Source organism: Pecten maximus, chromosome 17 (genome assembly GCF_902652985.1).
Source record: "Pecten maximus chromosome 17, xPecMax1.1, whole genome shotgun sequence".
Taxonomy (NCBI): Eukaryota; Metazoa; Mollusca; class Bivalvia; order Pectinida; family Pectinidae; genus Pecten; species Pecten maximus.
In genome coordinates this window covers 28,508,473-28,536,217 of record NC_047031.1, presented here as the reverse complement: position 1 = coordinate 28,536,217, position 27,745 = coordinate 28,508,473, and the positions used below count along the sequence as shown (strand labels likewise).

At 37.1% G+C, this 27,745-nt stretch overlaps 1 protein-coding gene across 1 annotated transcript; it reads right to left on the bottom strand.

The window, feature by feature from the left end:
• Positions 1–471: 471 nt before the first annotated feature.
• On the bottom strand, positions 472–27,745 carry LOC117315054 (multidrug resistance-associated protein 1-like). Its single transcript, XM_033869190.1, has 32 exons — positions 27,618–27,745; positions 24,413–24,589; positions 23,663–23,851; positions 22,775–22,903; positions 22,177–22,299; positions 21,466–21,527; positions 20,905–21,044; positions 20,085–20,345; positions 19,247–19,433; positions 18,351–18,492; positions 17,103–17,281; positions 16,733–16,870; positions 15,878–16,024; positions 15,616–15,700; positions 14,997–15,066; positions 14,669–14,795; positions 13,562–13,738; positions 12,868–13,035; positions 12,188–12,374; positions 11,524–11,571; positions 11,013–11,124; positions 9,392–9,557; positions 8,647–8,878; positions 7,438–7,748; positions 6,829–7,028; positions 6,175–6,298; positions 5,744–5,845; positions 3,998–4,144; positions 3,418–3,576; positions 2,647–2,813; positions 1,748–1,942; positions 472–859 (listed from the first exon to the last, which is right to left on the bottom strand). Exons 8-32 carry the CDS (start codon positions 20,180–20,182, stop codon positions 712–714), a joined length of 3,816 nt encoding a protein of 1,271 aa, XP_033725081.1. The 5' UTR covers positions 20,183–20,345; positions 20,905–21,044; positions 21,466–21,527; positions 22,177–22,299; positions 22,775–22,903; positions 23,663–23,851; positions 24,413–24,589; positions 27,618–27,745; the 3' UTR covers positions 472–711.

The window sequence follows — 27,745 nt, the reverse complement described above, 5'->3', positions numbered from 1 at the left end:
CAATGATGAGTAGGGTTCTTGGAAAAATATATCTAATAATTATACAAATACTATGGACGTCTTTGTCAATATATCCTATGATCAGTGTGGTTGGGGGGGGGGAGGGGGGGGGGGGGGGGGGGGGGGGGTGTTGTTGTTATATCTAATATGCAATGATCAGTATAGTTCTAGGAGGGTTGTGTCATTATATTCAATATCCTTTGATAGGTATAGTGTTGGAAGGGTTGTGTCAATATATCTAATATACAATGATCAATATAGTGCTGTGAGGGTTGTGTCAGTATATGTAATATGCAATGATTTGTAGGGCTGTGTTCCAATATATCTCATGTACTTTGTGTGTCTGTACATATTTTAAGCTAATTGTATCGAGGATGCTGTGTATGCGCACCTACGTATTTTCTAAAGGTCGAAAGTACTTTAGAAAGTGTTTGTCATTTTTCCATAGAAAAAATATTCACACAACGAGTCTTCGCATTTTATTTTCCGTCAAATTATTTTGATACCGGATTCTTTATTGGATATGTTATTCACACTCAGTATGTTCTGTCGTAGTTATGTTGTTCCTGTACACAAGGATATATGAAAGTGTTCAGTAAGACTGAAATAGTTTATTGCCATTACAAGAGACAACGTAGGTGAATCATTTACCACAATATACAGCATAACAATGTTAGAATACAGCCAATTGTTTTAGGCAGATAAAAGTGTTCACATCTTTTTGGCATATTTGTCATTTTCAAACCAGTCTGTTACTTCCGCATCTTTAGCCATTCCGTAAAATACACTTGAGGTGTCCTGTAACAGCGTCCTTGGCGTTTCGAATTCTGCGATGAGACCTTTATCCAGAACCATCACTCTGTTTAAAACAATTTGAATACAATCACCAAACTTTGTAATGTGAAATGATAAATAGAGGAAAGCAGGACAATTTCGAAATGGTTTAAGTGATATTGACTTCTCCACGTGTCAGTAGTTTTATCTCGCCCTTCCCCTCTTTTCCAAATCTTACACTGTATGGCGTAGCTCTCTTGTATGTAGTTGCCCTTTTAGAAAATATTTCAATTTAATTATTTTCAAGAACAATTATTGTTATATGTCTGTATTATCATATGTTCAAAGTTTGATATAATTTGTTACCATGACACCGAGTTGTGTTTCTTATCACTATTTCGTTTTATGATTATGCGTCTGGTAACATTTCAATCAATCTCTTTATGAATTTCGATGCAGGAAACATTTTGATATGGAGCTGACATGTTATGTTCCATGATAGTGTTCAGTCTGTGGGCGATGGTTAGGACGGTATAACCTACCTGTCGTATTCCATGATAGTGTTCAGTCTGTAGGCGATGGTGAGGACAGTATAACCTACCTGTCGTGTTCCATGATAGTGTTTAGTCTGTGGGCGATGGTGAGGACGGTATAACCTACCTGTCGTATTCCATGATAGTGTTCAGTCCTTTGGCGATGGTGAGGACAGTATAACCTACCTGTCGTATTCCATGATAGTCTACAGTCTGTGGGCGATGGTTAGGACAGTGTAACCTACCTGTCGTATTCCATGATAGTGTTTAGTCTGTGGGCGATGGTTAGGACAGTATAACCTACCTGTCGTATTCCATGATAGTGTTCAGTCTGTGGGCGATGGTGAGGACGGTATAACCTACCTGTCGTATTCCATGATAGCTTTCAGTCTGTGGGCGATGGTGATGACGGTATAACCTACCTGTCGTATTCAACCTACCTGTCGTATTCCATGATCGTGTTCAATCTGTGGGCGATGGTGAGGACAGTGCACTCACTGAACTCGGTCTGTATCGTCTGCTGTATCAGTTCGTCAGTCTCCATATCCACGGCGGCCGTGGCCTCGTCCAGGATCAAGATCTTGTTCTTGTGGAGCAAGGCTCGGCCGAGACACACCAGCTGTCTCTGGCCTACACTGTAACACCAGAGGAGACAGCATGTAGAATATAAAATCACATATCGTGGTGACATATTAGAATGTCATGCGCATGTTCAGACTTTCTAGTGTGATTTCACTTAATACTAACTCCTGTGTAAATAAATGTTGAAAACTACCGAAAAAGAAGTATATAAGGTTTAGCCTCAGTCATAGAGACTTAGAGTACTGACGTCACTCTCAAGACGACAGGTTCGCTAACCAGTTGTTAATAATGGACTGACATAATACGGTGTCTGTATGTATAAAAGACATGTGATATTCTGCTTTATTATGACATAATGATATCCTTGAATATGCGCAGCAATAACATGTCTGAAACCGAATACATAACATGAAAGATAAAATATGGTCTATTGATTGCGCTATACATGATTCATATTGACAGAAAGTATCAATAATTGAAACGATAAATTTAAGTAGGTAACTTTTAAAGTATAAGCGAAATCACACAACAGAAAAAATGAACTTTTCCACAATATTTTTCTGTAAATAAGATCATCATGTAGAATCTAGATATAAAATAAACTTCACATTCCTAAAAAGAGAAATGTTATATAACGAATACCTAGAAAGCACGTATCAAATGAGTTTTAGTTTTTAACATTATTTTTAGTCAAATGAACTAGATAAAGTAATGCATATTGAATACGATGAGTATCATCATATTTATTAATAAATACCTCAGGTTCATCCCACCTTCTCCGCATTCATAATACAGCTGGTCCCTTTGGTTTTGAACAAACTTTTTCATATGAGCGGATTCCAATGCTTTCCAGATTTCGTAATCTGTAAACTTTCCTATGGGATCGAGATTGGATTTCAATGGTCCGGAGAATAGCACGGGATCCTGAAATAAATTAGACATCTATGTATTTAAAATGTGTTTATAACGTTTGTTGTTCCGCAGGCCCAGAGGAAAAAAATATTATACTCCAGGTCTTTTATAGGATTTTAAAAATATCTTCGTAACAAGCAGAAACCCTTTGTGTCAAGTCTGTTCGTCTTGAGGAAGGTCTTTGGTTCTATATTAAGTTCTGTGTTACGATGTTTATGTAAAGAGGTGCAGTTAAATTATGTCCAATTCATCCGAATGTACATTTCGTCCACGAAATAAACGCGCGTGATGAGTGTTTGTTTAAATAAAAGAATAACTATTTACCTTATATTAGTTTCTTTTTTATGGACGCCGGTTAATGCCACATGTGTCAACTGTAATAACGACTTATTGTTCATGACGCCACAGTCTCCTTGTAAATGTAACATAGCTATTTGGTTACTGAAATAAGTCGGCGTGGCCCTCCATGCGACTTACTTTTTTTGTTTGTGTGTTTTTTGTATAATATTTATATAGCAAATATATAGTTGTAATTCCCTAACATGTTCCGATTAACTCTAAACAATTATAATTTGTCCGGGATTGTGTGTATGGTTTCAATACTATTTATGTTTACCTGCGGTAGTATAGTGATGTTCGGTCTCAAATCATGAAGTCCAAGATCGGATGTTTGAATCCCGTCGACGGATATCGTCCCTGATGCAGATTCAATGAGGCGGAATAAGGCCACTGCAAGGGAAGACTTTCCAGCTCCCGTTCTTCCAACTATTCCGATCTGAATTAAAATATATGTGAAAATGAAAACCATGTAAAAACAATAGAGAATTCCGATATAATAATGAAATCGAATTATAACACTTAAAACGATCAAGCGACGAAAAGAGGACATGTATACAGAGTATACCGTCATAATTTCGAAACCAAAGTTCTAATTCAAAAAAGTTAAAACGAGGGGAAAATAATAGCAAAACCATATATTGGTTTGTAGACGCTGATATTGTAGTAAATGTTGTATTATAATAATATCAGTATCTTTATTCATATTTTCTACAATAACTTCATAAAAAGTGCATATACGACCCCGGTATATACTACAAGTGTACAATGTAGCTGCTTCCTACCCACTCAGTTTGGGGGAATTTTTTCGAGAGTACGGTTCCCCAATACTGTTACTATGGATGACTTTGTTGACGTACCTTTTCCCCGCTCTGTATTTCACAGTCTATCCCCCTGAGTACCAGTTCCAGTCCGGGCCGGTACCTTGTGGTGTATCCATCGAACTTGATACTTCCGGCGTGGGGCCACATAGGCGGAGGGCGGAAGTCGTCCCTGATCCACACGGCCTGTTAGAAAAACAAAAAAAAGAATACTGACATAATAACGAAACGGTAGTTCTCCATCACAATCGATAAAACAAAAGCAAAATACAAAGGGATAGGATTGTTTGACACAATTCACCATATATGAAAAGCGAAAGTATTGGAATCCTTTTCTTTGTTAGCTAAGTAAGTTAGTTTGGATTCCTTAAATATATACTAATATTCGTTCGTTCGGTCTCTCCCTCCCACACAACCACAAACCTTTCCTTCACCCAACCACTTACTCACTCTCTCACTCCCCCAACTCACTAATACCCATGAACATGACATGTTCTGTGAGATTTTAACAAACCTCCCTTCATCCACTTACTCTCTCACTCCCCCACTCACTAACACCTATGAACATGGCATGTTCTGTGAGATTTTAACAAACCTCCCTTCACCAACCCACTTACTCTCTCACACCCCCACTCACTAACACCTATGAACATGACATGTTCTGTGAGATTTTAACAAACCTCCCTTCATCCATTTACTCTCTCACACCCCCACTCACTAACACCTATGAACATGACATGTTCTGTGAGATTTTAACAAACCTCCCTTCATCCACCCACTTACTCTCTCACTCCCCGACTCACCAACAACCATAAATATGACATGTTGTGTGAGATTTTAACAAACCTCCCTTCATCCACCCACTTACTCTCTCACTCCCCGACTCACCAACACCCATAAATATGACATGTTGTGTGAGATTTTAACAAACCTCCCTTCATCCACCCACTTACTCTCTCACTCCCCGACTCACCAACACCCATAAATATGACATGTTCTGTGAGATTTTAACAAACCTCCCTTCATCCACCCACTTACTCTCTCACTCCCCGACTCACCAACACCCCTAAATATGACATGTTGTGTGAGATTTTAACAAACCTCCCTTCATCCACCCACTTACTCTCTCACTCCCCGACTCACCAACACCCATAAATATGACATGTTGTGTGAGATTTTAACAAACCTCCCTTCATCCACCCACTTACTCTCTCACTCCCCGACTCACCAACACCCATAAATATGACATGTTGTGTAAGATTTTAACAAACCTCCCTTCATCCACCCACTTACTCTCTCACTCCCCGACTCACCAACACCCATAAATATGACATATTCTGTGATATTTTAACAAACCTCCCTTCACCAACCCTCTTACTCTCTCACTCCCCGACTCACCAACACCCATAAATATGACATGTTGTGTGAGATTTTAACAAACCTCCCTTCATCCACCCACTTACTCTCTCACTCCCCGACTCACCAACACCCATAAATATGACATATTCTGTGATATTTTAACAAACCTCCCTTCATCCACCCTCTTACTCTCTCACTCCCCGACTCACCAACACCCATAAATATGACATGTTGTGTGAGATTTTAACAAACCTCCCTTCACCAACCCACTTACTCTCTCACTCCCCGACTCACCAACACCCATAAATATGACATGTTCTGTGAGATTTTAACAAACCTCCCTTCACCCACCCACTTACTTACTCTTTCACTTCCCCACTCACTAACACCCATGATTTTGACATGTTCGGTGAGATTTTAACAAACCTCTTCCACTAGATCTGTGTACTCCACCACGCGTTCAGTAGAGACTATATTCATCTGCATCTCACTGACGGCAAACACCACCAGCGCTAACCCTACCACGATCTGAAACAGTATGATTAACAAAGAAATGCGTGAAATATAATCAGAAAATGTATCATATTTTGTAGCAAAAGAACATCTTTAAAATGCATAAGAAGACAATAATACATTTGATTGATGTCTGTCTCGTTAATGTTATTAGTTTTAAAAATATGTAAATGCTTATACAAAAAATATTCTAAACCATTTGACAGTTTGTTCAACAGGATAGGATTAACCGTAGACACGTTGGTTTTAGATTAATTTGTCAGCGTGTTATATTTTTCGTAGTAATTTCCTCAGGATTGCCATATTAACAGTTCTATCACCATGCTTCCGCAGAATGTATATACCTGTAATGAGTATGTGAGTGAGAGACCAACATCTCCGCCGGTTAGTTCAGGTGAATTGATGGCAAACAAAGCAGCAGCGAATACCAGGATATTACTGATGCTCTCTACGACAACACTGATCCACCTACAATAACAATGGTTTGTACTAAAGACACATAACACTGATCCACCTACAATACCAATGGTTTGTACTAAAGACACAGGACACTGATCCACCTACAATAACAATGGTTTGTACTAAAGACACAGGACACTGATCCACCTACAATAACAATGCTTTGTACTAAAGGCATTTTGTAACAAATTCGGGGTTAGATGTTCGACCGAAAAGAAGTTAGCTGTATCATGCTGCCGTTTCATCCTTCTCGATCAAATTTTACTCACTACCAAGCAATAGATTTAAGAATTACAAAGCAGTGATTTAGTCTTGCTTCAATCAAGTATTCTGGCAATGACGACTATACTACCTCAAATATGCAATATCGAATATATTACATCATTAAAACAATACAAAATGCCTCATTAAGGCAACTAACTGCAATTTTCAGGTATTCAAAGTCGGTAGAAAGGACAGTTTTGCATCATAATTGATAGTCATGATTTAAAACAAATAATTTTTCATACGGATGTGACGCTTTAGTACATAAAACGGACCTAGCCGACACATTAGCGGCATGGTAGAAGGCGGCGTTCTTGTCTACACGTTTCTGAGATTCCTCTATAAAACGTTCGGACGCCTGATAGGCCCGTATGACGCTGGCACCCGTGATCGTTTCGCTGAAGTGGTTATACACGGGGGAGCGAGTCACCGACTCTATTCTCTTCAACTGACGGGCTGTCGGTAGGTAGAAGATCTGTAAAGCATAAAAGGTTGATTTGAAGGAGAAATATGGTACTGATCAACGAATTCTGACCAGATACTGCTGGCATGTTATCTGCTTATATGTTCTTGCCACCGGAAGAATAAATTGAAATAAAGAAATATATTGGTTACGAAAATATCTAATTGTTAAATGCAGACATTCCCGGAATGGTTGCTCACATGTTTGCGAAATTGTTTTAACTGATACAAGGTGAAACAATCTCCAAGGAAAACATTGAAAGTAGAAAGTGGTAACTATAAACACGAATACACCAAACTGGAAATATATGTCGACAACATACTATAAACCGGAAGTGAACCCAGTTCTTCGGTTAAGGTATATGATTCACGAAAAAGGTATACTATTTATGTTATCGAGATGAGTATAAATTTCTGTTTACCATAAAAAGGACGTAAACTATCCCAGCAGGCACCAGGGCGACAAGGAAAACTGGTGTTGTGATAGAAATCACGATGACAGTGGAGGCCAATGTAAAAATAAAAATCATCATCAGTCTGTACGTCCGAGACATCCGGTCATCAAGTACGTCTATATCACTGGAGAAACGGTTCATGATACGGCCGATAGGTGTCGTGTCGAAAAACGACATCGGCGAACGGAAAGTACTCTTCATCATTCTTTCGTGAAGTGTCCCATTGGCTCGCACAATACGAACTAGTGAAATCAGACCGAATAGGAAGAGACAGATTCCTGTAAATGGATACAAATATAGATTAAGGTATCTGAAATATGCATTTGGTTATATCAAGTCATTTCAACAAATACACTAAGGTATTTCTGTTCCGCCTTATGATTGATTCAATGCAATTAAGTTTTATTTATCATGATGTGTTAGTTGTACACTTAAAATATTACTTCGACAATTGTTATTCAGTTGAACATACGTAAGAGTTTGGAGTCAATAATACATGTACTTGCTTTATAAAGTATGGTAATGCTTTAAACTTGAGTACCTTGAGAACCGGGTATCTATCATTTAACCGGGTATCTATCATTTGTAAAATCAAATACGGAAAGTATCACTTAGCGATAGTACACCAGACACTTACATGAATGAACGATGTAAATATGATACTCATGCTATTGTAAAATTGGCGTGTATAAGGCCACCTTACTGTCTCAGGCAAGCCAGAATTTCCCTTTAGCTAGGTGGTAGGATGTGTGTATTGAGAGCGAGAGGTCGTTAGTTCGAGCAACAACGCGGACAGGGTATTTTTCATTAATCATTCCTATTACAGATTTGGTGCCGCTGAGCACTCCACGTGAAAGCTATAGGAGACTGAGAGGTTTCCTTGGAGCTAAACTACCTTGGTTGTGGTATTTTTTGGGGGCGAAGTCTTTGTGAATAAAGTATTGGTGAAGAGCATAAGATCAGCTAACTACCTCAGATTTGCGGGGATTTCCCTTTAGCCTGGTGGAAGGATGCTTGCCTTGAGAGCAAGAAGTCGCTAGTTTCGAGCTGGGTATTTTTCATAACTCCTTTCTGTTACACTATCATAAGATACAATCTTCATACAAATGCGAACGAAGTTCAACGGAAAAGTGGTAAATTATTAAAGGATACTAGTATATGGCATTAGATATTTACCCTGTGCTAGCCCGAGTACTCCGTACCCAACTAGGTAGTATATATTCGTATCGATATACTCTTTTTCCACCTGGTTACTCGTGTTGACCAGATACTCGTCAGTTGTCCAGTCCGTGATCCAGAATATCGAGTACATATTCAGGCCTTGGAAAACCGCTATCATCAGCAACGCAAACACTGTCGCATACGCTCCCATGGCCTTGACATATGCAAGAATTACAGCCCACTTCACCTACATGCATATACAAAATGTGTCAAAACATCAGTTAGCGAAATGATAAATGATAGAAAATACCATCTTTATTCGATGTGTGCTATGTTTTTGAGGAAACTGCACACGACCCGCCACACAGGTTCGATTAGAACGGTTTATAAGCAAACTGCCCACTCTCGCTCCTGTTACAACATAATGAATACTGGAAGAGCTGTCATGTGTTAGAAAAACGAATTACATCAATTACAATCGAAATAATGAATAATAATATTGAGCCAAAGTATGACTTGTTTAATGATTTATATCGTACAAAAATTCAAATCTTAGCTTTGTTAATGTTTTTGTTTCGAACGGTAATCGTAAACTATGGGAAGTAAACATGCTACAGTCATTTTGTCTCTTCATGCATTATGTCATCAATAACACGTGCTATTATTTATTATATAGCATGTATATATTACGCGGTAATATGAAATATATGGTTAGGGATGACGTATTTGACTAGTTTTCTCGTCGCTGAAATAGACTTACCGACCCTTCTTCAGTTCCCTCCTCTGTGATCAACTGGCCGAGTATATTATCGTCTGCTTTTGACATTGACCTTGTAATGGAATGCGATATCGACCTTGACATTTGGCGAGATATTGCCCTGGTCAACAGCTTTGACGGGACTAAAGATCCATTCTTTGTAATTTTCCTGAACGAAAATAATTATAAATTCATAACAAATTCATCCAGACAGCGTATCAGTATCATGCATTGTTTTATTATAGGTATTTGAGATAATAATACAAAAAAATATCAAAGTCATACTATTTATGATACAGAATCCTGGTAAATCGCTAGGATATTACTATATATATATATATTATAACTACACGTTAGTCTAAACCAAAAGAAAACTACAATAACTGACCGGGAAGGTGAATCATAACCTTTACCTTACCCCATTTCTTTCAGGGCAGTTTACTCCATGTCATATTTCCTTTATAAGTAACACGAATCCATCATAAATACATAATTTGCATGTATAAAGCATTAAATCATCATAATGATTTAATATCATACTTTGATATTACAAAATCTGCTACGATTTTTTTTCTTCAATATCACTTGATCAATGTTTGTTATATTTCGTTTAAAGGTAATAAATCCAATCATATTTCAACATTACAATGTATGTTAAACCAGGGATATGTTCCAACATTATGTTATACCAGGGACATGTTTCAACATTGTGTCATACTAGAGACACGTTGATACATCGGGTGTCCTAATTGCTACTCTTTAAATCTCGGCGGTGGACCTGGGATTTTTGCAGCAGTTATTATTACCTTTGTTTGCCTGTGATTGCGTCTTTTTAATCAATCGATGGTGATTATCTTGCCTGACACTTTTCCACCGAGACGGCCTATGATCGTGATTAACGGGCCTGATACGTCACCGCCGAGATGACTTTGGTGGGCTTTTTTATATTTACTTGCCGGATGCTTTTCCGCCGAGACGGCCTTTGATCGAAACGTTGCTGCCGAGACGACCTTTGTAGGTTTTTTTTATATTTACTTGCCGGATACTTTGCCGTCGAGACGGCCTAGGCCAGTGATATACTTGTCGGATACTTTGCCGTCGAGACGGCCTAGGCCAGTGATATACTTGTCGGATACTTTGTCGCCGAGACGGCCTAGGCCAGTGATATACCTATCGGATACTTTGCCGCCGAGACGGCCTAGGCCAGTGATATACTTGTCGGATACTTTGTCGCCGAGACGGCCTAGGCCAGTGATATACCTATCGGATACTTTGCCGCCGAGACGGCCTAGACAAGTGATATACTTGCCGGATACTTTGCCGTCGAGACGGCCTAGGCCAGTGATATACCTATCGGATACTTTGCCGCCGAGACGGCCTAGGCCAGTGATATACTTGTCGGATACTTTGTCGCCGAGACGGCCTAGGCCAGTGATATACTTGCCAGATACTTTGCCGTCGAGAAGGCCTAGACAAGTGATATACTTGCCGGATACTTTGCCGTCGAGACGGCCTAGGCCAGTGATATACCTGCCAGATACTTTGCCGTCGAGACGGCCTAGGCCAGTGATATACCTGCCGGATACTTTGCCGTCGAGACGGCCTAGGCCAGTGATATACTTGCCGGATACTTTGTCGCCGAGACAGTCCCTCTATGGTGACGTTATCGTCTGACGTCATACCATCAGACGTAACTTCCTCTACTTGTTCCCACATCTTGTCCTTAATTTCCTGAACTGTAATAAAATAATAAATCCTTATAAACATGATAAGAATTCTATTAAACAGAAATAGGTATGTTTGCAGAAAAACAATATACGTTTGTAGGGAAAAGGCAGAAATGTGTAAATATCAATGGACAATCGGACTAAAAGACACACAAGATATTAGGACCTTTCAAAACAAATATAGAGCTAGGCACAGTCGAGGAAAATTAAATATAACTGCGCCATACATCTGTTTCTTTCTTCAGGGACTCGCCATTGTCGATAATGGCGTCAATTAATCAAACGAGGCGACTTTCTACAGTGCATCTTTAGTGAGATCCATATAAATATGAGGGTAGCTATCAGCGTTTAAATAATTCCGCATTTAAATTTGTTAACAAAGAGAAAGTAATAAAGAGAGATTGACACCTGAAAGAGTCCTTCGTCGGCGGGTGGCTCCTGTTCCTGTGTCTGTTTCTGCTCAAAATGCAATCAAACATATCATGTATGTATATCCGAAATGATTCCTTCTATAGAAAAGGAAGTTGTGTTACATTCGAAATCAAATACTAAATAGGTGGTAATTTTCGCGCGGATTTAATTTCGCTACATTCACAGTCAATGGATATAACGCGAAAATAAATATCAAGCGAATATTTGTAATTACAAACATATGTTTAGAAGTATTTACTGTGGACAGATACACGGCTCGTTTGCGCGAAATCTAATAACTGTGAACAATGTCCGAATTTGACAACCACGAAACAAAAGCGCCGTTATTATTGAAAAAAAAAACTATATTAGTATTTGTACGACATAATTATAGATGTATTGGTTAATGACTTTAAACGAACAAAGCATAGTGTAATGATCATAACTGTACCGTAAACAACGGTAACAAGATGACATTAATATACAATGGTTACCGGGTGACAGATGAATAGATAATGCATAGATAAAAGTATTTGTTTCAGTTTATATTTTCATCAATAAAAGCAAGTTTAATGACAATTAAAAAAACAAAGCTCAGATTAAGAAGACTGACCATAGTGTACAATATCATTACAACACAACATGAATCACTGTCTGGTACCTTTTACGTCCTCCTCGTCTTTATCATCATCGTGTAACAGGAAAGTCTGTAGGAAGTGAGCGAATGGTCCGTTATGTTGTAGCAGTTCCTCGTAAGTTCCTATCTCTGATATCTGTCCACCGTCCATAACGATAATCCTATCGACGTTAGGCAGCCAATGGACGCCGTGTGTCACCAGGATACGGGTCTACAAACATAAAATAATGACATATGGTCTACAAACCTTATATAAAGACATACGGTCTTAAAACGCCACCTAGTTCATACGGTCTATGAACATCAAACAATGATATACTGGTCTACAAACGTCACATAATAACATACGGGTCTACAAACAAACGTCACATTATGACAAACTGGTCTACCAACGTAACATAAAGACATACCCATTTATACAAGCCTCACATAATGACATAATTAAAATAATTAAAAGACAAAAAACGTATTATAGATATATTACTGATAACTAAATATGTAATAATTCATCTATGAATTAAAGCAATTATTAAAAGTATGATTGTGTTGATTTGTTTGTCGGCCAAATATTGTATGCCGTCTAGCATGTTTGATTGTCTTCTTTGTATATTATTTATTTATACATTAAGCTGAAATTGAGTCCTTATATCAGGCAATTTATCTCGATATATTACTCCATTAATGAGTTACAGATTATGTGTTACCTTGTTTTTAAGTAATCCCTCGTTGCCGATAACTTTCTGGAATAGCGCCTTTCCCACGTGACTGTCAACGGCACTGAGCGGATCGTCCAGCAAGTAAACGTCTGCGTTGTTGTATACAGCTCTGGCCAAACTGACCCTCTGCTTCTGACCACCACTCAAGTTAATGCCCTAAAACGTTCATGTGACAACGTGGAATGAATAGTTTCAACAACCCGCAATAAATATTCAATTGATAATCGAATGATTGATTATAAGTTATCATAGTTGTCATGTAAACCTTGCAAATAAGATACATAATATAAAGTAAAACAATCAATTAATATATAATGTTGATGATATACACAATGTAAAATATTCATATTGGTTTATCTCTCGTTTTTACTACGTAATATCTGTCGATGTCGCGTTACGCCAGAGAGTTTTACATTGACCAAATTTCAATTCAGACGTGTTTGATATTTTGTATATGACAAGTGTGCCCGGTGTCACCACTCGAACTCGCATTTTAGATTGTTACTTAATCAGGATATGGCCTAAATTTTCATTGCGGGTGTCTTATTCTCCTTGTACTTTCTCGTGAGTCTTCAAGCAAAACTACATCTTTGTTTATATCTTGCCTTCGTTTAAACAGTTCTGAGTTTGAATTATAGTTTGATTATGTTAGAATTCTTTGGTGTTTTGATTAACTTATTACCTTTTGACCGATCTCTGTCTGGTCTCCAGCTGTAAGTATGCTCAAGTCAGGAAGGAGTTGGCAAGCCTCCAGAACTCTCCGATATTTCTTCTCACGATATGGCGTTCCAAATAATATATTGTCTCTTAATGTCATGTTTTGTATCCATGCCTCCTGGGGTACGTAGGCAATCGATCCCTGCAGGAGACAATACAATATAACTGAATGATTAACTATCCAGGAAATCCTTGTTACGTATAAGATATACCTATATATGTATTTATCCTTTCGCGGGAGTCATGTTCCGCCCATGACTGCAGGACTTGGTATTATGAACATTTTTGCGTAACTTGACGAAAAAGAACTCATTGATAGGAATATATTATCAAACATAATTCACAAAGATTTATGTGTCAATTTTAAATTGTATAGCGAAATCTTTTTCAGCAAAACAGTATATAAGGGAACAACCAACCAATTGAAAAAATATATTTTTGAAACAGCCCCTGTGGATAGAAAGTTGAGCCAAGGATAAAATGTCTGGCAGCCACTGATTGGCCAGTATGTTATGAAGTGAGAAAATAGATATGTAGCCTGAAAGGTAACTATCAATAAGAAATGTTGATATAAATTTCGTAAGTCCGATTGGTTTTTTTCTCAAAAGTTCACGTAATAATAGTAAACAGGTAAACATTTAAGATTTTTAAGAATTTTTACTGCGAAATTCACCTATTTTCAAAATGGCTACCCTGAAGAAAATTTGAGCTGAAGGACCCAACTTTTTTTTTTGATTAGGTGTTATATCAGACCCTAAACTTTTGTTATAAACCATAATCGTCATATTCAATTCAAGAATTTGAATGGAATAATCCAAAACGTTAACACTAAAGTCTATGGGAAAACAATTGGTTGGTTGGTCTCTATAAACAATCAAAATATGAACCAGGTAGCATTTACTAGCCAAATGAAGAGAAGTCTTGCAATTTTTTTTAAACAGGTCATGATCTGTCGACATGTTTTGTTTTTATATAAGATATGTTGATACGTCCATTATTTCATTTACTTAGACTTTTATTGTAATTCTAGTCTTGAATTTGTAAGCGTAGTATTTTAAAATAAATGATTTACCTTCAGAGTGACCTCCCCTTCCAGCCTTTCTAACTCTCCTAATACAGCTGAGATCAGCGAGGATTTGCCTGAACCGACAATTCCCACCACCGCCACCAATTTTCCCTGTGGTATCTCAAAGTTGATGCTGGAATATCGAAAATAGACATTTAGCGACTTGACTATCACTTTGATTTCAATTAAAGATTAAAAATTATCTACGATTTTAAAAGACTGCATAATTAATATAATATTTTAATATAATTTAGCATAAAAAAAGTCAAAAGATTCAGGACATTAAAGGTTGAATCAATATCCATATTGTAATATAATGCCCCCAAAACAATACTTTGTCAGTGTTGTCATCTGATCCTCAATGTCCCAGGTAAATCGTCCGTTTTGAATACTGACAGCATGGTCTAGAAATATAGAAGAAATAAAAAGACGAATGAATTTACAATAACTTCATAGACTAGTCCCTAGCAATATTGCATTCAATTTTTCATGCTCATAAAGCTTTTTACATTACAAGTATAATAAAACACAGATTAAATTGCTTAATCGCATTAACGGACATCCCATGTGACAATGGAATAAAAGTGTTTGACGGCTACAATGGTGTCAAGGTCACAACAAAGTTACACGTCCTTTGCAATATACAATGTATACCGAAAGAAAATACGAACGATTTCAAAGCGTGCCGAGGCTTGTTCTTCCTGTTGAGATAATGCCGATGCTAATGTTGAGAGTTCATTTAACTTAAATGAAATTTTATGTATAAAGTCATGATTAGGTTAAAATTGTTAAAAAAGTTATTAAACGTTTCTCACGAACATGGGGATGATTATCATGCCTTATAATCTCAGTAATTTTGCTTCATAACTTCGATTAAACTACATTTAACAAGCTGGACCATGTCATCTACAGCTCCCTGGTAATATCATGTTTGTATGAACTAAAATGCATACCGCCATGTGTGACACGCTTTACATTATCATGTTCTAGATCCTCCTCCCAAAGAAATCTCTGAATACGGTCCACCGATACATAAGTCTGCAAAAATGAAATTGAAATATACAGCGTCTAACTAGCCAGATCATTAAAAATGTGAAAGTATTTTAATTTTTGTTTAGTTAACCTTTGTATTGAATTTTGCCGTATTGTATATTGCTTATTATTTTTCAACACAAATTGAAATTAAAAAATCATACTGTTCGTGTAGGATCTTACCTGTATACAGGAAGTGATAACAAAGGGAGATAACGCTATCGGGTATCGGATAACGTTGACCACAGATACTATAGTAAATGCTGTGGTGGCGTTCAAGTATCGGGACAGATCGGCTAGCATGTAAATCAACAGGATCGCAAAGTTCATCTGGAAAACAAATTAAGTATAGTCAGGAAATTACTCTAAAACATATCCCAATCCAGATCTTTCTCTTTTCTCTTCCGTCCAATTTCGAGTGTCTTTTGTCAATTACCAGGTATAATTGAGACCCATAGAATCATACTTATAGAATTAAAGCTCTTAGAAGACGAAGCTGCTGTGTGACGCAATTTAGTTCATTTTGACTATACTGGATATAATTCTCGATTGGAATTTGTGTCTTTCTAATCTTTACGTGATGCATGTCAGTTGCTTTATGGTATGGAAAGGAAAATACCATCAGATACGTGCCTGAATTCTAATGAATGTTTATTGGATCACTGAAGGGTTTTGTTTTGCAGCAGCAAATAATTAATACCTAGAGAAACTGAGAGTGACAGCAGTAATACAGGGATTCCTTCTCAGTTCTCAAATATCTTATCACATTTCATATTCGTTTGAAAACTCTTTGATATGCATTTATTTCTTTTTTATCTAACGTCTTAATTTCATTAACGTGGACGGACATATCAGAGAATACCAATTTAATATCGGGACCGTAATTCTATCTCAAACGCGATAAAACGTTGGGAAAACAACAGAATACCGACATAATAAGAAAACCGTAATTCTAGCTCAAAATCGATCAACCGAGGCGGACATGTAAACAAAAATATAAATTTGCATTCCAAAACCCATTATTCATCAAGTACATACAAAGAATGGACTGTGTACTGCCAGAACGACAGAGAACGCAGTCACCACGGCGATCTTTTTTAGGAAACCCATCTCCAAGTCTCTTATAGCTTTTATCTTCTCTGTGAAGGTTTTTTCCCAAGCGTACATCTTCAGGACCTAGAATTGAAAGTAATCACCGAATTGAGTGAAATGTCTTACTCATTAATGTATTTTAGGAGTAAAATCACCTAAACTGAGTGCTGAATATAATTAAAAATGATTTTGCGCTCTCCGTTTGACGTGCCCATGTATCAAGACCTGAATTAAGAGAAACAGCGTAAATAAATTTATCACAAAAACTGGAAGTAATGATAGCAATTAATTCAAAGAGCTCGTCATTTTACTTTACCTTGATTCCACCCAGAACCTCATTGAGAAGTTTCATTCTGCTTCCCTTTAGTTTGAGCAGACCCTGTTGGTATCTCTCTTGAAGCTGACCAAAGTAGACATTGAGGATGGTGAATATGACGACGATGACGATACAACCATATATACCGTCTCCCATTTCATTCCATACTAGGTACAGACCTGTAGATAATATAAACATCACACCATTTCAGTTCATGAAATGACCCGAGTTGAATACTCACTACACCCGAATACGTATGCAATATAACACATCTCAATGACAGTATATCCAGGTCATTATTAGTATGTAAATTTTACCATCAGTTTCATTAAGCTTTCCTTCGGCACTGTCTCACTTTCGGACTATATTTCAGCGTTCGCCCCTGTGAGGTAGGCTTTGGGTTTTATCAACTACCGAATACATCCCTACCCCACTAAAAGGGTAGTTGCTACTCCTGCTTAATGCTCAGCATTTAAGGTTCTCTGTATCAGTATATAAGTATAATGTGACCGGGAGGAGTGGTGACTTTCAGAATGTCTTTGGTAGTATGCTTCAGTGAGTTAACACTATAAATCGGCATCGGTTCTGGGTTATCGCTAGGAGACATACAATAGTCCCAGAATAAACACGCATCAACTGCATGTATCTCGCACACAAGGGATGCCGTCATTAAATGACCTTGGATGTTGATAAGACTCTCCACAGGAATAAACCGCTATAACGTCTCTGTCATGTTTGAACGGCGTGCTAAAATTTCATTCATTTGACAGAATATTGATACGGTTCAGAATTTACACCAGTGGTTAGGTCTCTATTAATTTCTATCGAAAATAAACATTTAAATCCATCTATGCAGTTTTTGCCTTCGGATTTTGGTTTCCTCTTATGATAACTAGTTTAGGCCATCAGCATTATTACTGACGAGTCCAAGAAGGACAAAAATCTGTATGTCGCAGTTGAACTCAGTATCTATTCCATCTGTTTTAAGAGTGCTAGTATTTTCAATCCAATAAAGAAATGAATATGTTTACTAAGGAGCTACTGTTCCTTCCTTCCAACAATTCTTAAGACTTATTTATTTTGAGCGTCCTGTGGCATCTTCCAAGTATGACATTTTAGACGCTTTTCATCACAGACTAGTTCTAGAGGGACGAAACATATCTATGATGCAGTTTAATGCATTCAATCATATGACCTTACTGACCTTACTGACCTGTCGCAGGGATATTTAACAAACGTGCTACATACCGATTCCTGTGATGGAGAAGAAGGAGAAAATCCAGTGATGAAATGCGAATGCGTCCTGAATTCTCTGACAGTCAACAGACATCAGGTTTACTATCTCGCCGACAGTAAAGTCCTTCTTCACCGAATTACTCATCCGCAGTGACTTTGTCAACAGAAAAAGCACATTGGGTTAAAACGTTAATTACAAATGATACATAATTGAAGTAAATATAAAACAAACAATATGATATTTAAGAGTTTGACGTATCGATCGATGTCACATTCATTAGACCAATATGATGCTTACTAGACTGGCATTTGTAGTGACCTATTAACAGCTAAGGCAATTTAAGGACGGCCTCCCGTGCGTGCGACATGCATGCGTGTGGCGAGTGTGTATGTGTGTTTTGGGAGGCTGCGGTATGTTCGTGTTAAGTCTCCTTGTGATAGGCCGGAAATTTTGCCTATTTATAGTGCTCCCTCACTGCAGCATACTGCCTAAGAAACCCAGCAGCACACCCCACCCGGTCACATTATACTGACAACGGGCAACCAGTCATATACTCTTCCTACTTTTACCCTCTCATTGTCACACTCTCAAATATCGCAATGGATGTAAATGGTGTGTTCCGTATGTTCCTGTAAGAATAATAAAGTTTTCGAAGCTCGAACATTTTCTTCGATGGTTCACAAATGATGCTCAAATTAAATAAATAACATATAATATGGTGTTTAAATTTGAAATCAATTTATTTTCAAACAAGGAATGAAATGCAAACAGCTGATCTTTACGATATGATCGTTTACAGAATAATTGTCCCGCCAGGGAATTCTACATGTTAAAACTTAAAAGTTTGTTTAACATGGACATGATGCACATAATTAGGTATCAAATACACAAGTAAATAACCACTTACCTTTTGATATATAGCCCCTATTAGACCTGACTTGACCCGGATGCCAAGCGCCATGTTAAGATGGAGCGACGTGTTGTATGCAAGCGACTCTACCTCCCCAGTAACCGCAAACAATACCGCCAGTGCATATCCAACCCACTCTGGGTCTCGATCTTCCGCATTGGTTTCGATATAAGATACTAGTATTCTGAAAATGATTGATGTTTATATAAAGTTGATGACTGATATGTTTTACCTTATATTGGTTTAATAACAATAATATAATTGTCAGGCGTTTATTTATAAATCATACAGGAATAGATGGATAGATGGAATGTAAAGAACATGATGTACTGATAGAAGATCGAACACGTCCATACTAGCACAAGTGAATGTATGTCAGACGAAAACATACCATAGAATCTTCCTGAATAATGTCTGACGCAAAAATTATGACATATATATATCGCAGGGATACTTTAAACAACAGACAAAGAGGTGTCAGTGCCTTGTAAAAACTTAACATGAAAAAAAATGCACCAGAAATATGTGTTGCTTAGGACTAAGATTGTGGAAATTCGAAAGCGATGTAAAGAAAAGTAAAACGAGTTTAATAGCTGTTCGAACACAGACGATGTTCTGCCTAAACCCGCAAGTTTACGAATTTTGCATTTATTTTGAGAATGACTGGAAAAGGTCATAGAATATGTTTACACATTTAGAGCTGGTGCCACTGTTCTAATGATATAAACAAACACCACAACCTGATTCGCATAGCATTTACATCCTAGCTGTGTAGGTATTAGGATACTGTTGTCGTTTGTATACGAGAGGCTTTTTCAATTTTTGCTTTACTTACCCAAGGATAACAGGCTGTAGCATAGCGGTGACGTCACTGATAAGTTTGATGAAAACTGTTATGACATAAAGAGATCCATATGTCTTAAACAATGACATGAAAAGAGACGGCCTCTTCAGTTTGATTGGTATGTGGAGAGCATCAGTGTCGTCGGATGTGACGCGGTTCGAGTTCAGGAGAGGCGTGTCCTCACATGATTTCGCAAACCCATTTGTCACGACTTTATGTCGGCTTTTCTGTCTGACTGTACGACTTGTTTTTCTGAAAAAATTCATAAAAACTAAACAATTCTTAGTTAGAATATAAAATAGATAGACGATGATTTCCGGATGACGCTACACTTAAGACTGTACATTTTGAATATTTGTGATTGTAGTAACAAGCAAACTACAAGCTAAAATTGCATTTACAGAGAGCAATATCTACATTTATTTAATTATGAAATGAGATAGGTGTACAATTTAACCACATCAAAAAAAAGGGTTACATATACTTCTGTAAATTAGTATCATACTGCGGTTTTGGAATCAAACTGGAAAAAACATATAACTACATGTACATTTACACAATTTTACACATACTTTTATCAATTGTTATTTGGAAGTGAAACTGGAAAGTATCGTATGTCAACAAAACAGGGGGGAAACGGACATCTAAACAAAATGGTAATTCTAAATTGATAAAACGATATTGTCATTAAAGTAAACAATATTAATAAGTCTGATTACGTTACTTATTACATAAAGTATATCGTATACTTAAAATAAAAAAATGTCCGGCTCTCAATGAAAATAGGTTTTTAATTCCGAGTGGTTTCTACCTGTTTGAAATATTAGCTTTCAGTTGTTCAGCGTCCCATGCCCTGCCTAGCTCATACACTGCATGTTCACACTTTAATCTTGGTGTCTGCTCCCACAAGTCTCCTTTCCCATCGTCGTCTTAAAGGCTTTAATCACGATACTGCATGAAGGGATACAAGAACACTAATACAGGGTAAGTGAAATAAGCTAATGTGTATACAAAAGTGGCTAGATTTGCTATTACATATTTGTTCTAAAGCATTTGATAAAAACGAACCTAAAAAAATATCAGGTTAACATATTAATCAGCATAGAGTTGTGTGAAAAATTAAGTAGCATCTGCAATTAAAGCACATATTGAACAAAAACGTATCAAAAACAGACATGGCTGAAATAAAACATTCATAAACTGTTTTCTCAATCATTTGAATTTCAATTTTATCATTGTTGTAGAAGGCATGCAATCGCCGCCAAATGAAGGCGATTACGGAAAAAACATCTAGATGTGTATCCACTATCTAAGCATTTCATCATAGGGCGAGCTCGTTATAATACAACGTTGTCCCTATTATAATACGTACGGATATAACCAGAAGTAAAACAACAAGGATAGTGCTGAAGAGTCCTCGTCCGGACAAGGTGGCTGTAAAAAGAATTTAATGTGGTAAATGTATCGATGAAACATGTTTGCCCTAAAATTAACCTTCTGTTTAATGTATTGTCCCAATATTATAAATGTGTTTTATTGTATTTAGACCAAGCACCAAAAATCGGACAAATATGGGCGGCATTTTTATTATTAATATATTGACTTCTTGTACATGCATTTCTATTTGTGTTGCCTCTCTTTGGGTTAAATTGATATTACCAATGTGCTGTATATGGTTGAAAATAACATTATTTGAAAGTTTGAAGGACACCTTTTATGCTTCTCAATCTCCAGACGACAGACAAAGTTATTGCAACGTTGTTCAATAAAAATGCCACACTTTCGTAAATAATTAATATTCTGTGTTATGTGGGTCATAAAGTAGCAGTGTATAATATGTGTCTAGCAATGTATGCAAAAGTAGTTATGTCTTGACCTCAGATATGCCTATAATTGTGATTGAGAATTCTGGCGATTACAGCAAATTGTGTTTGATCAATAAACAGGATGGAACACCAAGTGATTGCTTCATGTGTAGCATTAAGTCTGTAGATATAAATATAAATATTAGTTTTATAATGCTGCAGCGGAATTCACCTTCCTTAAACGATTGAATTAAATTGGAATTTATGTATTTACTCACCCCATCCTCTCCGATTTGTTGATACAGCTGTCCAGAACGCTTGTCAGCGAAACAATGGAGGATCAGTTGTGTAAGAAGTACCGCCATGTACACGTACTGTATGATACTACTGGCGGAATCCGGCTAGCAGGCAGCCAAACAAAAACAATCATGCGAATCAAAAAGGCAAAAAAAGGTACAAACTATGATTCCACATCCATATGAATGTTTGAATTTAAGCTGATGATCAACACATGACTTTAAAGACATTTGATGATTTTAACACCGTGTAACATTATTCTGGAAGTTAAAAAAAATAAATAAAAAACATTGTCGAAGGTGACAGTATAAAGTCAAAGCAAGTGGATGTAGAAAATTATTGCGTATGTTCGTTAAACATGGTGATTTTATTATGTTCGTTAAATAAGGTGATTTTATTTATACATTGATCAGAAAATAAACTACCTACAGTAATACTGAGAAACTTCCTGTTCTTTTGAAAGTACAGTATAACTTTTACATTTACATGATGGTCATGTTTGTAAATAAGATCCCAATGAATTATAACTACGCTGTGATAATGTCGTAAAATACTATCATTATCGCCGGACGGACTTACCATATATGATATTGCCGACTGGAATGGTATTATTCCACAGATAAGTAGAAGTGTCCAGTAGAATAGTATAACCCCCGAACTCACGACACCGGACCATCTTGCGTACTGAATATACACTCCAACGACAGCCTAACGTGACAAAAAAAAACAAAAAAAAAAACAGGTTAAGCCATGTGATATACGGTTGGTTTTTGTTTAGAGCGTTTCAGTCACAAATATGATCTTTTACCAATTGTTATTTAGTAATCTACTACAACAGTGAATTGTTTACTTGGCTTTTTCAATATTATATCAGATTCCCCATTTATTTGTCCTAAAAGATTAACTGACACCCAGGATGCATTTGCCACCATTTTTGTTAAATAAGAGTAAGGGGAATTATCCGTAATGGAAATATCTGATAATATCAGTATTTCTTGTTTGGTCGAAACATTTTTCTGCCATAAAACATTTTACATAGATTATATATACGACCAAAGCGTTCCTACAAAAATAATGTATATCTGACAGTGTTTGATAGTACACAATGTACATATTTATAAGTATACGCATAATTTGTCATTATCTAGGTGAACTATTTCATCGTTACATTAAACATGGAGAGAAAACATTTTCACTCATTGTGCAATGTTAGGATTGAGCGTGTACAGGAATAAATTAAGAAGTCATCGGTATACAATAATTTCGACGTGTATTACTTTAATTCGGATGTGGTGAAATAAACATCATTTTTACAACACCCACTCAGTATATGTTAGTAGATACAGTCTTTTAAAATTCAGTTCTCTCTCTCAAAACCGCAGAAAATGTTATCTGAAAGGATTTTGTTGTTGTTGTAATCATCACGATGACAACTCAACCTTCATTTAACGCTGCATCATTACTTACCAATGATACCACACGGAGTACTATCCCAAGATAAAATGACGTCGGAGGGCCATCTATTGTTGCTGACGTTACGTTAGGGGGCGTTGTCACATTTTTGTCCGTTTGTATATTTCCTATGTACGTCCAACCGTCCTGATCTACGGCCCATATTTGTAGAAGCGTCAGAGCTAACAACACGTAACATGCCACCTGAAAATATACATATGTTTCCTCCAGACTGTAGGCAATGCACGCAAGACAAATCAGTCTATATATGTAAAAATTTTCGATACCCCCCCACATTTATGACAATTAGTTTTATTAAGTAATGCCACCTTGTAAATAGTTATATCTTGAAAGTTTCATTTTGAGGACGTAACACTCAATGTCATGACGTTGACAGCCATATTGTCGTCGTAAACGACACGATGTCCACTAAAACATATAGAAATTAACACGTGACATCATATATGCGCTGGTCCGCAAGAGAAAATGTAGATTCAAACCCTACGAACCCGGTGGAATCAATATTTATCATCTTAAACGTTTGTTTTATCACTCACGCCTGTACAAACAAGTTTGGTCCATCTATATGTCAGAGAAAATCCTATCTTACCTATGTATTCTACTTAATAAAAAATAAAATATTGAAGACATTTGAATACTGATATTTTGCTTGATATATATAATAAATATTATTTGAAGACATAAGCAATATAATCAGTATTATTTGAAGACCTAAACAATATAATTGATATTAAGCCGACGAACCGTCTTGGTGATGCTTATCGCCGTCAATGGTAGAGGGAATGTCTTGGAACGACAACACAGGCAAACAGCATAAATCGGAAGTACGAAACCAAGCCATGCAAAGGGAGCCCACTCTAGTACTGTTGTTTGAAAGCATGATGTAAACTTCGGTGATTCTGACGTGAGTACTTCATTTGTCTGTAAATGGAAAATATCTATGGATATAGCAGCATAAAAATAGTACAATAAATGATAGATTATGTCGATTGTCTCTAACAATTGATTTTGGTTTGTTTGGTTTGTTTTTGTTTAACGTCCTATTAACAGCCAGGGTCATTTAAGGACGTGCCAGGTTTTGGAGGTGGAGGAAAGCCGGAGTACCCGGAGAAAAACCACCGGCCTACGCTACGGTCAGTACCTGGCAACTGCCCCACGTAGGTTTCGAACACGCAACCCAGAGGTGGAGGGCTAGTGTTAAAGTGTCGGGACACCTTAACCACTCGGCCACCGCGGCCCCTTCTCTAACAATTGACAATCAAACAATTGTCTTTATCTCTAACTATGTTGGAGACAGTTCTTGCTATTTAGTGCCTGGAAGTAAAGGGCCGTATCTCAAATTGATAGTTTTTAGAATAAAATAAATTTCGAATCCAAGTGAGCTTCATTTTTTTTTTTTATTATTTTAGAATTTGTGCTTATATCAATTAAAAATGGTATTATTATTTTTAATCGTAGCTGTATGTCACGGATTTATATAGCGCCTTATATATATGTATATATATATTTGGCTTTCAATAAGAGTTTTGAACTTAAACTATCGAAATCTTCAACTTCATTTTTCTCAAAACCTCAAAACTGAGTTACAACTTTGTACTTCTAGGGGGTCAAATGTCAAAGATACGTCCACGTTACTATTTACGACTGATGTGCAGTGAAGGAGCACATGTCATTGAAAGTATTCAATATCAAATCTGAGCTTGAATACATACGAGACTGTTATCTCCTCATATACATGTGGTTGTATGTAACTCGGTTATTTTTGCACCTGCCCATCAAGGTTTCGATGTTGCTTTCGACCATATCGGTCGCCCCTTTGATGTCAACACGAGTCCCGAAAGGACTGGTAATAAACCGGAAATTACGGTACAAATAAGGTTATATCTTAATTTTGTAAGGTGTTTTTAACAAAATCACAAAAAATAGGACAATGTATGTGTTTAACTGTGATAATTTTGGGATAGATACAGTTGACTATATGGGAGTGATACTACACGATATTATAATGTATTATGATTCCACACGTACATATTCATGATAAGAATATATTGATGACGACAGAGAGATTAACATCAGGATGTTATATACAGGAGCGGGCTTTACTGTATGAATAAGGTGACATTGATTTCTATTAGTATAGACGCCTTACGCATTACAAAATACACTTTACTTTTCCCCTGTTGAGAAATAGTTGGAGTGTGATGTTAAATCAATTAATAATAAGAAAAAAAGATTTTTACAATCGAAAAGAGAACAAAATAAAACTGAATTATACTTGAAACTATGAATCTATTCACAGTTATCAAATCATTTATTAAAATCTTTCAGTATAAATTTGAATCATGTTGTAAATGAAACATGAAAACCGATGTTATAACAATATTGCGGATTAGAGGTGATTTAAGTGACCACCATATTTGTCCGTAATTTAACCCCGTCCTCTTCCCCTCCATCAATACAATTTCGGATATATTCCCCTTATCTAAATATGTCCTAGAGGAAATATTATAAATATATAACTAGTTTTTTAAGGACTTGTAATAATTATAATACTATATTAAGTATTTGTTACAGGGGAGCCGCACCTTCGACTTGATCTGATTTACTCAATAATGCACCAAACCAAATTTGATCACAACTCACGTGGAGTAAGAGGGAAACATAATTTTCCTTCGTCTGCCTTATTGATCGCTGCCCCAGTTGTCCTAGGGAACTCCATCCCTCATTGTAGCACATTGATCATGTTCACCCGATATAGACAAAACCATTTTTTTCCAAAACTTATTAAGTCATTCGAGCGATATAATGGAAATGGCGACGCACGACGGACGGGTTCTGCGTAATGACGTAAGTCTGGAGTCCGTCGGGCCATGCGACCCACTTACTACCAGTAAGACATATGTTTAGATGGGCTGTGTGAACTTAGCTCAACATACGACATACGACATCCGACATTCAAAACTTCATATCTTGTGTTTTTACCAGCCAACGAGGTAACGTTTGAATGTTCAGCGGCTGAACATACGACATACGACATTCAGATTTTGAATGTTCAGCGGCTGAACATTCAAAATCTGAATGTCGTATGTCGTATGTTCAGCCGCTGAACATTCAAACGTTACCTCGTTGGCTGGTAAAAACACAAGATATGAAGTTTTGAATGTCGTATGTCGTATGTTCAGCGGCTGAACATTCAAAATATGAATGTCGTATGTCGTATGTTCAGCGGCTGAACATTCAAAATTTGAATGTCTTAAGTCGAGTCGCTGAACATTCAAAAGCAAAATCTGAATGTCGTATGTCGTATGTTCAGCCGCTGAACATTCAAAATTTGAATGTCGTATGTCGTATGTCGAGCCGCTGAACATTCAAAATCAAAATCTGAATGTCGTATGTCGTATGTTCAGCGGCTGAACATTCAATATTTGAATGTCGTATGTCGTATGTCGTATGTTGAGCTAACTTCACACAGCCGTTTAGATGACTATATTTGCAAACAAGAGAAGGAACCGTCATATATGAAGCTAATACCAAATACGTGTATACCCAAATTGCATCTCTTACTACATCATATAGCTGTGTCTTCCATTAGGATATGGTTTGGTTTGGTTTATTTTGATTAACGTCCTATTAACAGCTAAGGTCATTTAAGGACGGCCTCCCATGCGTGCGACTTGCATGCGTGTGGTGAGTGCGTATGTGTGTTTTGGGAGGCTGCGGTATTTTCGTGTTAAGTCTCCTTGTGATAGGCCGGAACTTTTGCCGATTTATAGTGCTACCTCACTGAAGCATACTGCCGAAAACACCCAGCAGCACACCCAAAGCATTGGTGCTTGCAGATAGAGGTGAACAAGATCCAGAAGAAAAGACGCGGCAATCTACCAGTCATGAAATAATATCCAAATATGGAAAGTGATAAGTATTACATCCATATTATGAAATTACTTACCCAAAAAGGCGATTCACCACAAATGTCCTCGAACAGGTAAAGACTCGTAGAGCTATTATCAACCTCCATCTTGAGTATGTCGACTAAGTCCTACATACATTGCACCACATGTTGTATGCTTGTCCATA